This window comes from Rhinichthys klamathensis, unplaced genomic scaffold (genome assembly GCF_029890125.1).
Source record: "Rhinichthys klamathensis goyatoka isolate OS25496 unplaced genomic scaffold, OSU_Roscu_1.1 h1tg000370l_1, whole genome shotgun sequence".
Lineage (NCBI taxonomy): Eukaryota > Metazoa > Chordata > Actinopteri > Cypriniformes > Leuciscidae > Rhinichthys > Rhinichthys klamathensis.
The window spans coordinates 629,844-642,871 of NW_026606878.1; the positions used below are offsets into that span (position 1 = coordinate 629,844).

Sequence of the window (13,028 nt, forward strand, 5' to 3'; positions counted from 1 at the left end):
TTCGGTTTACCACCAAAACTCCAGTCATTTGTCCATCTCTAAAAACACACACATTGTGCTCAAGTGTTCACGTACTGGGAGGAATGATTCCACAGCGTGTAGTGGACGCTGACGCAGTTTTGCAGTCCTCCAAATGTTTTGTATGCGCTCGTTTACATTTAGATTCACATGAAAAACTGCACAGCAGACCCAAATCCAGTGATGTGTTTCGTTGAGTACGACTTCCGAGTACGACCTTACGCATGCCAGCCAAGATCAGAAACGTTTACGTAGGTCTTTTGCGAAGACCCTTTAGCAGCAAATCAAATCCTGTGCTTTCAGTCTCTCGGTTCGCTTAATACACACATGAAAATCATGAAAATATACAGACAGAGCATTTCATTGACTATTAACCCCCCACTTCATTCTCTCAATATCTCCGTGATGGAAAAATGAGACCAAAGTTCAAAGCTGAAAGTTCAAAGTGCTGTGAGTTATTGGTGAAATATTCCTTCATGACAGAGTCCATTCTGAAATCTGTTCGGTTCACCTCCGTGGTTTGTCACATCTGGGAAAGTAAGTAGAAAAATCACAAATGAAATCTCTATAACATCTCAATTGTTTTATCCTAGACAGGAAGAAGATTCAACCTTTGCTCAAGGTTGCTGCCAAACAAAGGCTCCTTCTGACAAATAGAGTATCTTACATATGTCGCCTTCATTTTCAGAAGAGATGCATCAATGTCTCAAACTGTACACTGATTTACCAAGATGCAACGTTTACCAGACCAAATCATTTTTACACTCTTTCAATATATCAACATATCTTTTAGTTGTTTAGGAGACAGATCTGAGACAAAGCTTATATTTAAAGAAGCAGCAACCGACTCTTTCAAGGGAAAAGGGCAGAATGAACATTCGGCCAAAAATCTCCATTTGTCTTCTACCGAAGTAAAAATGTCATAGGGTTTGAAACAATGTGACGATGAGGAAATGATGACAGAATTCACTTGATCTCTGAATGAACTATTGCTTTACATGAAAGATCAACCCTCTGAGCAACACATCTGTATATGACAATACAAAAACAGGAAGGCCAGTCTTGCACTAACATGTGTAGATAGATACACAAAAAAAAGTGTAGATTTACAAACACACCTGCAGGTCCTTTCGTTGAGTTCTAGTTGTCTAGACCTGCAGTCGGCTTCAGAGTGTTTACAGGAGCACTGACACGTCTCGGGGTCTTGAACAAACAACCTTCTTCTCCTTTCAGAGCATGTAGAACAGCAAGGCTCACACTGACTACTGAAGAGCGAGAGAATGAGAAAAGGAGAAGGATTGGGGGAGATTACTGCTGACACATAGTAATGGCCATTATTAAACACGTTCACCCAAACATACACACACAGGCACTCAGTGAGTCAAGCAGTGCACTTTTTGAGCCACCCTGGTCTGGCACCACGGTTTCGCCCCTTCTGAGGGTCCGAGGGGGTTTTGTAGAGTGTAAATAGCTGAAGTTATAGGCAGGATGTGGCCATGCACCTGCAAGCTCAGTTGATGCAAGAAAACAATAAAAACAACCACAAACTGTTTAATTTTCACTCTTTCCATTTTAGAAAAGCATACTGGAATAAAAGGCAGAGAGAGAACAGTGCATAAGAATCCAGTGTTTCAGTTTATTGCTTCTTGTAGTGTTGGATCAGGGTCATCAGGACACATGTACAGTACGAAATGATGGACTCCAAGAGGAAGATTCACATGCATTTGTGCCAGCTGACCTTGTTTGAAGCCAATATTGCTCTGAGGACAGGCTTATCAAAACCACATTCTAAATTCTACATTTAACCCTGACCTGACTTCAAATCACAACAGTGTAAAGGCCTATTTACACAAAGAACGATTGGCATGAAAAACATGCACAAGACTTATAGTTTACCCATTTATGTGCTTTGGCCACTTTCTTGACAGGAAAAAAGGACAGGAATATTGCGAGAAAAAGGACTGTGTTAGGGAAATGTCAGATTTATACCTACATGAGCACCACATCTCAATGATGTTCTTAGTATTAAGTCACAATAAGATTTGACAGCCAAACTTGAAATCCAAATCTTCTCAGAGAATGTCATAAATTCAATGTGAATAGTTGTGGTGCAAACAATAACATACTTTCATGATCTTTGTCTCGACAGGCCTTAAATCTAATTTATTTATTTATTTATTTTTATATGAAAATCCAAACCCTCAGAAAAATACTGACCTCAAAAGCATCAGTCTCACAGGAGCAGATTGTCCTCATGTACGCATTTCTTTGAAATACATTTCACTTTCCAATTACTGGGAGAAGCACCAAAGTAAACAGGCTGTTTGACTTTCGTAATGCTGTGCGGCAGAGCTCACGCAGCATGACAAAACAAAACTCACAGCAATGAATTTAAAAAAAAAAAAACATCTCACACAATCCTTCTCATATGTCAGAGAGGACAGAACAATGTGAGGATGATGGTCATAATACAATAAAAAATGTGAGAACAATAATTCGCATTCCAAAAACAGGAAGCGGCACAAACAAGGTTGTGATTCCAACAGAAATATTGTGACAAATTAGTACCATCAACAGAAAGCCATGCTGAGTGGGTCAGGTGAGTTTTTATGTCGGCTACCTCACCACTGCTCACCTCCTCCAATCATAGAGCTTCATTTATTTATTAGGTCCTACGGCACAAACTATAGAGCGCAACTGTACGGCTCCAGAAATAGAAATCCCATTCATTCCCCCCATTGAAAAACGGACAGACCTACCATGAGCTCAGAGGAAGTTAAGCGATGGTGCTTTTGCCATTTTTCATTTCCGAGTTACCATGAAGTGCTGCACTACTCACAATCATTAAGCAAGGTCCTCCAATAAGAGAACGTGAGAACCAACCTTGGAAATGAGAACAAATCTCGTTTTGCTAGGTTGCTTCTGAGGCCACTGACTGTCCATTCCCATAAAGCACTGCTAATGACGAAATCCAAGGAGCTTCCATACCCACAATATCCATATGTCATTACTTTGCAATAAAAACCTCATGTCAAATTGTATCGTCTGTATACATTTTGCTTTATGCCTACAATTAATGACTTGTCAGACTTGTTAGTGTATTGTGGCTCTTGTTTGGATTACATCATTCACAACGCCGCATGGAATGAATAATGCATTCTCTAATAAGAGACTACTTCTTTCCAAATACTTGCTTTGTTCAAATCAAAGGTTGTATTCCTATGATTCATCTTGGAGTTGAATGGTTTAGTTAAAGGCTTAGAATGCTTTACCAAAGATGCCTAAGGAGACTGAATGGGAAAACATTTTCTGACTATAAAAGTCGACAGTCACTCTACTTGTTTGTACCTTTTGCAAAAACAAATCATAAACAATTTGGCCAAACATTGTTTATGTTAATGGTTTTAGCATGTGCTTCTGCATTAGTAAGGCAAGCTCTGTGAGAGCAGAGATCGAGCATGTGGTTTTGTGGCATGGTCAGTTTTAATTAAGTGGCAGAGGAGTTGATGGATTAATGGCAATTAACACCGTCCGACAGAAATACACTGATTAAAGGAGGCATAAAATCTCCTCCCAAATTAATTTGACGACCAAGAGTGCCACACTCAGGTGCAGGCGAGAGGAGGCGAACGCAGAGGTGACGTACAAATCCCGCTTTTTTTCACGGTTTTTCTTTCTCTTTCGCTTTTGGCCTTTGCCCTTCCGGGGTTTTCTGGAAAAGGGAACATGACAAACAAAGAAGAACATCGAAAAACAAAAACTGAATCGGAGTTGTTGCAAAAGATCATCCACACAGTCAGATTGCAGTGAACGTAGTGCTAAAATGATCCAGATGGAAACATCAGTAAACATGTCCCACTAAAACACATCTTTCTCTTCTTATTCTTGTATTAGTGCCTGACACGACAGCAAACTCCAGGGGCGTTAGACATGAATTTGAAATAAAAAGCCAGCCAGGCTCTGGGAAAATTCGCCAATACTTCAGAATCTCTCTCACGAAGCAGTTTCAATAAATAAACAAGGCATTAAATCTTCAAAGGCATCACTAATGTTAGCAGGATTCCTGGCTGGTGCAAAACACAGACAAACTGATTCAAATTGAGCCAAAGCTCAAAGTCTACTGGCGAGATTGAACTCTCTTATATTAGAGAAGTCTAATGGAAACCGTCAGAAGCTCTCTTTCATTATAATGATAATACTGATCAATCAGCAAATCAACACGGAGTATTAGCGACATACACGTACATTTATCTTTCAGATAGCTGAGAATCCTGGCATATCACGTCAGACACGTCAGGCAGCAAGAATGTGAACTTTCCCCTATCTCGCAATCACGAGTACAAACTGATGTGCTGCGATCTCTTTAAGGTTATTTGCATTAGTGGTTGATCAACATGGGTTTTTCAATGCTCTATGAAAGTAAGCAGAGAGCAGGGTGGCCGACATATGCAATATTCACTAAATTTATTTGAAAACATTTAATTTAATCAATCCTTTAATGGGCGTCTCTTACAAACGATACGAAGTTGAAGCTCTTTAAACAGAACGTCAGGACTATAAAGTTGAATTTGCTCCTATACACAGCTGACAAATCAGGCTGGTTATACTCTACGATTACATTCATTCTTTTCATAGATCAAATTCAATCATTGTCATCAGTGTCTGTGAACACGGGGCTGTCGTAGAACAGCCTCTGTGTCAAAGGGCCACTTGTTTACCAGAACCAGAAAGCAATTACACTTTTTAAACCCCTAGAGATAACCTCTGACCCATAACACATCAGCCACAAGATCAACACCCTCAACTTCAGTAAACTTTCAAACACTTCGGCCCACATTCTCTGGTGAGAGGGAGGCATCGGAGAGGGGGTTGACTGACCGCTGCAGTATCTCTGAGGAGTGGAAACGGGCTCATAAACAAACGCTGAAAACATTATCTTATCGCCGGACTTAAAGACACTTCAGAGATGACAAATCTCTCTGTTACCTCAATGAACCTCAAATCGCAGAGCTTAGCCGACGCCGAGATGAATGTAGGGCGAGGGCATTGAACTAGAGGGCGAAACTCGCACACCTGTTCACGCAGCTCTTCACACACCTGAGGGGCTGAATTTACACTTGAGAGAGCAACGTGCAACGACATGAAGACATCAAAAAGGAAGTGAGATCAGATAATGGTGTACGGGTTAGAGAGTATCTCAGTTCATCTGATTAACAAAAGCAGTAGTTCTGGTCTTGTGCTAGGCCTGGGCAATATAGCTTAAAAAGGCTTTTTTTAAAAATTGTTTTTTATTTCACAAAATGAAAAACACTTAGAAAGTATGTATATGTATAATAAGACAGTAATACTTTTTACTAAAACATTCATATGTATACTTTTGAGTGATGAACAAATTGTTGAATCAGAAGTGATCACAGCTGATTGTCATGAGATATTTACAATGTTGTTTGAATTTATATTGCCAGCAAAGATATCAGGCATACATTAAATCGCCCAGTCCTAGTTTTAGCTTAGCTTTAGTTTGACAATGGTGCAACTAACGATTTTCAAGATCTAAATCACCTGTTACCTCATATTATGTGTTTAGAAACAACAGTGAAGAGTTCCACTGTTCTCTCACGATCAGATTTTATGGCTTTATGTAACATGAAAAGCAACAAGCTTAGATGAAAGGATCATGGAGAAAAGGAAAACAAGAAGGAATACACCTAGCTTGAGATAATAGTGACTGAGATAAAGGCAGAGAGATTAGGAGACAAGAATGAATGCAAGAATGATGGAGGGGAAAATGACAAAATAATGCGAGAGCAAAAGCACACACACACACACACACACACACAAACACACACACACACACACAACAACAATGTCACTCACTTTTCTCTTTTCTCTGGAAGATCTTTTTTCAGCCTGAAAAAGCAACAAAAAGAGGGAGACATTACCTAAGTGAACGTGTTTGTTGTGAGCACAAAACAACAGACAAACATCCACTAACACCCCTCAGTTATATTAATACAGCTAGAAATACAATTATAGAGCAGATAATAGACGGCATAAAGAAGTGTCCCCAAAGGTTAGCTGAATCTGACAGCCTTCCTCTAGGGACAAGCTTCCTTATAGTAAAGTATTCAAAAGTAAAAAAAAATAAAAATAAAAAATCACTTTTTTTCTTTTAAATGGAAAAGGTTTTCTTTCATGTGTAAGAAATCATTTGTCCCCATTTAGGTAGCTATATGAATGTATGAGTAGAAATGAGGATTCTTACCGACACTGGCATTCACTGTGTTCTGCAAAACTCATGAAAAAGTCACCTTGATGACGGAGTGGTTTCAATCTTTTAATCTACAGAAAAAAGCAATAACAAACATTAAAACACCACATCATGGACATATAAGGCAGTGTTATTGTTAAAGGGACAGTTCGCTAAAAAATTACATTTTTGTTATCACAAAAGAAGATGTTTTAAAGAATGTTGGTAATAATACAGTTGACGGTAGCCATTGACTTCCATAATAGGAAAAACAAACTATGGAAGTCAATGGCTACCGTCAACTGTCTCCTTACCAACATTCTTAATTAAAATATCTTATTTTGTGTTAAACAGAAGAAAACAACCTCATAAATGGTGAGTAAATGATGACAATTTTCATTTTTGGCTGAACTATCCCTTTAAGTAAAAGCTACATTCAACACTACCTAAAAATTGGCTACTCTCATTCAGAAGAAACCCTGTTAGCTTGGCCAAAAAGAGAGAGATAAAGGGTTTGAATGTGGGAGACAAAGTAGAGGAGTGTAGGGTTTCCAAAAAGTAGACTTAACAAGATTCAGACAGATAGTGGGAGAACATAGAGAGAAAAAGAGAGCAACAGTCTGGAAGTTAGGGGTCTCTGACCTCCAAGGTAATGTTGTATGTGACGGTGGGGGTGCATTCCATCATCTCATCATTGCAGCACCCAGCACAGCGGGTGAGAACCACACAGGACGGTATAAAGATATGCTCTATGTCATCAGGGTATTCCTGTTGAATTTCCACCAGCACCTCTCGAGGACGACAAAGTGACTTGTTATACACCTCCATGAATGGCACCACTGCAAGTTAGAGAAAAAATAGGAAAATCAGTTACTTGTTTGTTTTTTGTGGCAAAAATGTAGGACCTTTTTGGCCAAGAGTTGCACAATTTTTTAATGGCCAACACAGTTTGGAAATCAGGGAGCCCTTCTAGGAATTTGTGACTGACAGGGGTGTCCATTTAAATCATGTACATTCCTTGTGTTGCACTCGACCTACTTAAAAATAAAAAAGACCCCAAAGTAGCCTGTGTGTATATTCTGCACAGCTGTTTGAGTCTCTTTTTTACATGAAGAATTAAAGCACAAATGTATTGTAATTTAATAATGTGTAGTCTGGTTCTCTAGGCTTAACAGAGATTGAGCAATGAGCAGTTTGGCAATGCGTGATCCAAATTATCCCTTTGAGATTTGTATGTTAAGATGTAATCGTGAGCTTCTAATAAATACAACAATTTATCCTAAGCTTTACAGAGTGTTTGATTAAAGGCACAGCATTGCCCTCTTAACCTATCCACCAGAGGGCGCTGTATGTGTCCAGTCTCTGGATGACACCATTGAGTTCAAGCAGAAACTCACCGTCATATGTGCTTTTGCCTCCCTCCCTGGGTATGTAGGCACTCTGTAGTAAAAAAACAACAACAACTTTTTGACAGAAATTCATATTTAAAGGGATACTCCTCTTTTTTAGGAAATAGGCTCATTTTACAACTCCCCCAGAGTTAAACTGTTGAGTTTTACCGTTTTTGAATCCATTCAGCCGATCTCCGGTTCTGGCGGTACCACTTTTAGCATAGCTTAGCATACATCAATGAAGTGGACAAGACCATTAGCATTTCTAAAAAAAAAAAAAAAAAAATGACCAAAGAGTTTAGATATTTTTCCTATTTAAAACTTGACTCTTCTGTAGTTACATCGTGCACTAAGACCGACGGAAAATGTAAAGTTGCGCTGACAAGCGCTGCGTCATATCATTGTGCCTGCTGCTCTCATGGTACGGCAGTAACGTTTCTTGATTATTACACAGGAATTAGAGTATAGTTCCTAGCCATATCAGGCTAGAAAATCGCAACTTTACATTTTCCGTCGGTCTTGGTGCACGATGTAACTACAGAAGAGTCAAGTTTTAAATAGGAAAAATATCGAAACTCTTTGGTCATTTTTTTAAAAAGAAATGCTAATGGTCTTGTCCACTTCAATGATGTATGCTAAGCTATGCTAAAAGTGGTACCGCCAGAACCGGAGATCGGCTGAATGGATTCAAAAACGGTAAAACTCAACAGTTTAACTCTGGGGGAGTTGTAAAATGAGCCTATTCCAAAAAAAGTGGAGTATCCCTTTAAAGACTGTGTTCAGTTATACATATTTGTTCACAATCAATAATCAAGAGTCCAAACAGGTTTGACTAGTTATTCACCACGGCATCATTACTCAAGTTTTAGGATGATGCAACAAATTACCTAATTTCATTTCAAAGTCAAAGTTCTTTAAAAAATAAAAATAATAAATGTTAGCTATCACAAAGAATGATTCTTTTTGTGTGTGTATACTTAAACATTGACTTAAAATAATAATTTTACTCAAGTGCACATATCAACATATATATCATTAACCTGTAGTATACAGAAAACTATATTAAAAGGGGACTTAAGACTTGGCCTTGAATGATCGGAGACTTGACTTAGACTTGGCCTTGATAGTCTTTTGTCACGAGTCTAGTCTCAAATCAAAACTGGCCTTGAACTCTGCATTAGAGACTTGTGAACATGTCAGATCTCACACTTCAGATTTTGCAGAAGCTCCATGGAGACACGTGCACTTCTCAATGAAGCTTTTTCCCCCCTTCCAGCTGAGCCTTTTACTCAATTTAACAGACCAGCTGAACTTTTTGGGGGGTTTTATATGGATTTAACATTGCTTGTGAATCAATGGCTGAGAATCACATGATGTCATTGATATAAGCACAAACTTCTCGTCAGACTGTCAAACTGATTAACAGTTTATTTGTATTCATCCATGCCCTTGAATATAATAAAGTTTCGAATTTCATCAAGAATAAGACTAATTGGTGAATAATTTCTGAAGATAGGCTGAAATCACAACCTAATGATTTATATCTCTATATTGTGGTCTCCTGAGGCCGGATATGTTGGTGCCTGGTCCGTCTGAACTGTATACTGTAGCTGCGCCTTTAAAGCGTAATAATATCACTAAGGTGGTTATGATAGGGCCTTCACCAAAATCGACAACAAACTTCCAAACAGTTGAATGCACTTGGGTTGCGTATATCTCTGGATTCCCCCAGTTGTAACTTGTCTACAGTGTTAAATGGCTCAATGTGGGATGATCACATTGGCTTGTTCACGTAATTTTGAAGAGCTTGGCAAAACATGGTCAATGACCTCGCAAGGGGAAACACAAGGACGTCCAATATAGTGGCGCAGACATTACATTCGAAATAACACTATTTCAAATTCAACCAATACGTCTGCGTCTTACTCTATATATGTATGCATAGGGATATAAAACTTACCTTGACAGCTGAAAAATACAGAAGCGTCACAATAAATAACTGGAGCACGCCAACGGCAAAGTTCATGATTGAATTTATAAGGCGAATAACTCTTTTTAAAACCCTATCCGATGATAGGCGGACTTTAGCAAACGCATTGGTAAAGGTCTCAGAAAGCAAGTTAGACATGAGTAAAGGCTTCTTCGCACGGGGTCCGACCTATAGGGGCAACAACAATCCCATGTTGGTCTCACAACACGCATGCAGACACCTGAGAGAGCGTGAGACCCACGGAAAATATGTTATAACGTCTCTCAGCTGTTGCCGATTATTTTCAGAATATCCAGAAATATGAGAATCCAGGACGCAGGTCCTCTCACATTGTTGAGAAGTAGATCAATTTTTTCTTCCAAGGCTATTACAATCCACATCACAAAAGTAATCCCATGCTTAGCCTGCCGCCCGTCTCCAAGTGCGTTGGGTTCATTGGGAAAGGGACGCAGAATGGATAAGAAACTCACTCGCTGATAAAACTTTCAGTATTGCCCATACAGTGATACCAATGAGAACACAAAGACGCCGAAGAGAGAATGCTATATCCAAGCGCACTTCTAGTCCCTACGAATGAACCCTGCTTTAATTCCGCTTCCTGTTTGATTTGTCGGCTTGATTCTCAAGTTCTCCCCCTTGCCGTTATGAATGATCACGGACGCCGCCGTTCCCCGGTTTTAACGAACAGCTTCAGCTGTCGGTCAGTTCTGGCACCGCAGTGAGATTGAAACTCACGCCATTGGACGAGTCACTGCGATGGGCGTGGCTATAGTGGTGTCAGTGTGCCGTCCAGTGTCTCAGTTAAGTTCAATGCGCAGATGTTGACTTATTGATAACTGTAAGAGCTTCTGTAAAACGAGAGATCTCGCTCTCTAATTACAGAGTGCTGGCCTGGTATCAATTATGTTTCGATATTTTGTATAAAAGCGGTATTACGGCTACTGTTTAATCAAATGAGCAAACAGTCATCCCTCTTATTGCAAGTTGCTCTCTGAAATAATTGATTTTGATTGGTCAATTGCGTCTTTCATCGGTCAAATATTTCTGAATAATGACCGTTGTCCATAGTCGCAGTATAACTGTCCACTCGTAGCTCAGCGTATATGTTCTAATAAAATACTTTAAATTGTTTCAAAAGGATTTAATTATCCTTAAAATATATTATTCAAACATTTTACGTTTATTTATTTTGTAAGTAGCTGTATAAAAAGCGGGACCATGTAGGCATATAGTGAGCCCATATTATAGCAAAATAAACCCATTTATGATCACCCTACAGAGCTTACTTTTATAACGGCTGACTTTACATATTCCTTATTTGCTATTTGTATGCGTAACAGTTTGATCCAAAAGTCAGACCACCAATATATATATATATATATATATATATATATATATATATATATATATATATATATATATATATGTTCACTTTTTAATACAATTTCATTATACACATTATATTATAGTTATAACAATAATATAACAATGAGTGAAAAAAAACGGATTTCAGCCTACTTGATGTTCCCCCATTTTATTTAATAACAGCATCAAATATGGCAAATAATAGGGCTTGATATATTCCTTTATTACATTTCAACATTTTAAAAATGTATTATCAATAATTAATCATGTATAATAAGTAATATCCGCTGCGTAATGATAGGTCGTACGTGCAGGCATAGCGGTCTACAGTATGTGCGTAATCCCAGTTTGAATATCATCAGCATCACATGACGGGCCGCGCTGACGCCCTTTTGAGGCTTCTCGGTCATTTGCAAGGTTGCTTGGAAAACGGAAAGAGTGCTAGGTAATGAGGGCGTGATCACATGTTTAAGTGTGTGTGTCCATCACCACGTACTGGTGTGTGCGCGCGCCCGCGCGTATGAACGACGGACTCGCTTCTAGCGCACGCTGGACATGTGAGCCGCGGTCAGTCCGGCCAGCGCGCGAGACTCCAACAGACCCGCTCGAATTTACAAGACATCCCTTCTTCGGCTTCCATAAACAATTTCACACACCTATTTTCCCAATAGTATATATATATATGTCTCTTAGTAGAAAAAAAGTTTTTCCTCTTGTGGCAATTTCACACGTAGGCATTTGTTGCATTTTCTTTCAAATGCACATGGGATCCCTTCTCTCATCCCAATACATAAAATCCTCTTAGACTTGACACTCGGTTCATGAGACTAAAGCATCTCACAGGCCTGTGCTATCTCTTCTTTTAATAATATTTTTTAATATAAAAAAAACTTTTATTTAGCACCAATTTGTTTAAGTTCTTGGCTCATTTGGTTTACTGTAAGTTGCATTGGCGCCATCTGCCTGTCACTACACGCATAGCAGGTGTAAGGGGCTTCCCCGTGTTGCCATGTCCACTTAAAGTCCCCATGAATTCAAAATTGACCATACTTACTTTGTTTGGCTAAATTGATCGTTTTGTATGAAAACACCTAATTTTCTAGATCCAATCAGGTGCTAGTTGGGGAAAAAAGCCACGCCCACTATTTTGCCTCATTTAGTATTCCGTTTCTCTCGGAAATACGTCACACTGGAGAAAAGTCGTTTGCAACTTCCGGTTCACGGGGACTTTAAAGTAATTTTGGGCTTATTAATATGGGCATGCATGCGTTTCAATGTTTGAGCTTACTTCCAGCATTTTTGATTGTTTGTAAATTTATACTAAAATAAATCAGATCAACGAAATCAAGCAATTCCCATTGATCCATAGAAAAGCACATCCATACACATCCATAGAAAGCACTAACAACTGGGGTCCCTTATGTAGGCTTATTTTTGTGAGGCAATTTTACGGAATTTATTGTCAGACTAGGTTGCTTGTTTTTCTCCCCAGATCTGGCAACACCGGACTTCGCTCCCATGTTACTGAACATGCAATGAAAGCCACTTGGAGTAAGATTACCAAGAGAATTTATGATGTTAAAACGTGTCTTAATATACTGTACATTAGATACAGCCTGATTGCATATCTTGGTCATAGTGACAGAAATCCTTCACCAAATAGCATGTCTCAGCAACTGCAGAAAGGCACCAGCCTCTCTCTCTCTCTCAACACACATTCAGACGGACACACACCTCAGTAAGGGCTGTTTAGTCTGAGAGGAAACCTTGAGTGCAAGGTGAAAGAGTGGGAGGAAGTCTCAGAGAAAGAAATAAGTGGATACACTCAAATAAGACAAAAAAGACAGAAGAGAGCAGGACAGAACGAGTTAAAAAAGAGAAGCTGACGTAGGAGGTAATGAGAAGAGACATTTGTTTTTTGTTAGTATGGTTCGCACGTCAGATTTTAATTGAAAAATAACAGACAGATATGAGCTCCACTGCCACCTTTTAGAAACACTGCAAACTCAGCAGA

At 39.1% G+C, this 13,028-nt stretch overlaps 1 protein-coding gene across 4 annotated transcripts; it reads right to left on the reverse strand.

The window, feature by feature from the left end:
• Nucleotides 1–284: 284 nt before the first annotated feature.
• On the reverse strand, nucleotides 285–10,367 carry vegfab (vascular endothelial growth factor Ab). Of its 4 annotated transcripts, none has more exons than XM_056233527.1 (8): nucleotides 9,620–10,367; nucleotides 7,666–7,708; nucleotides 6,911–7,107; nucleotides 6,284–6,360; nucleotides 5,896–5,928; nucleotides 3,665–3,730; nucleotides 1,137–1,280; nucleotides 285–547 (listed from the first exon to the last, which is right to left on the reverse strand). In XM_056233527.1, the coding sequence occupies exons 1-8, from the start codon at nucleotides 9,785–9,787 to the stop codon at nucleotides 526–528; spliced, it is 750 nt and encodes a 249-aa protein (XP_056089502.1). In that variant the 5' UTR covers nucleotides 9,788–10,367; the 3' UTR covers nucleotides 285–525. The 4 variants fall into 4 exon arrangements, with proteins under 4 accessions (XP_056089502.1, XP_056089500.1, XP_056089504.1 ...); XM_056233525.1 differs by having other exon boundaries at nucleotides 1,137–1,283; XM_056233529.1 differs by lacking the exon at nucleotides 3,665–3,730 and having other exon boundaries at nucleotides 9,620–10,366.
• Nucleotides 10,368–13,028: the final 2,661 nt, after the last annotated feature.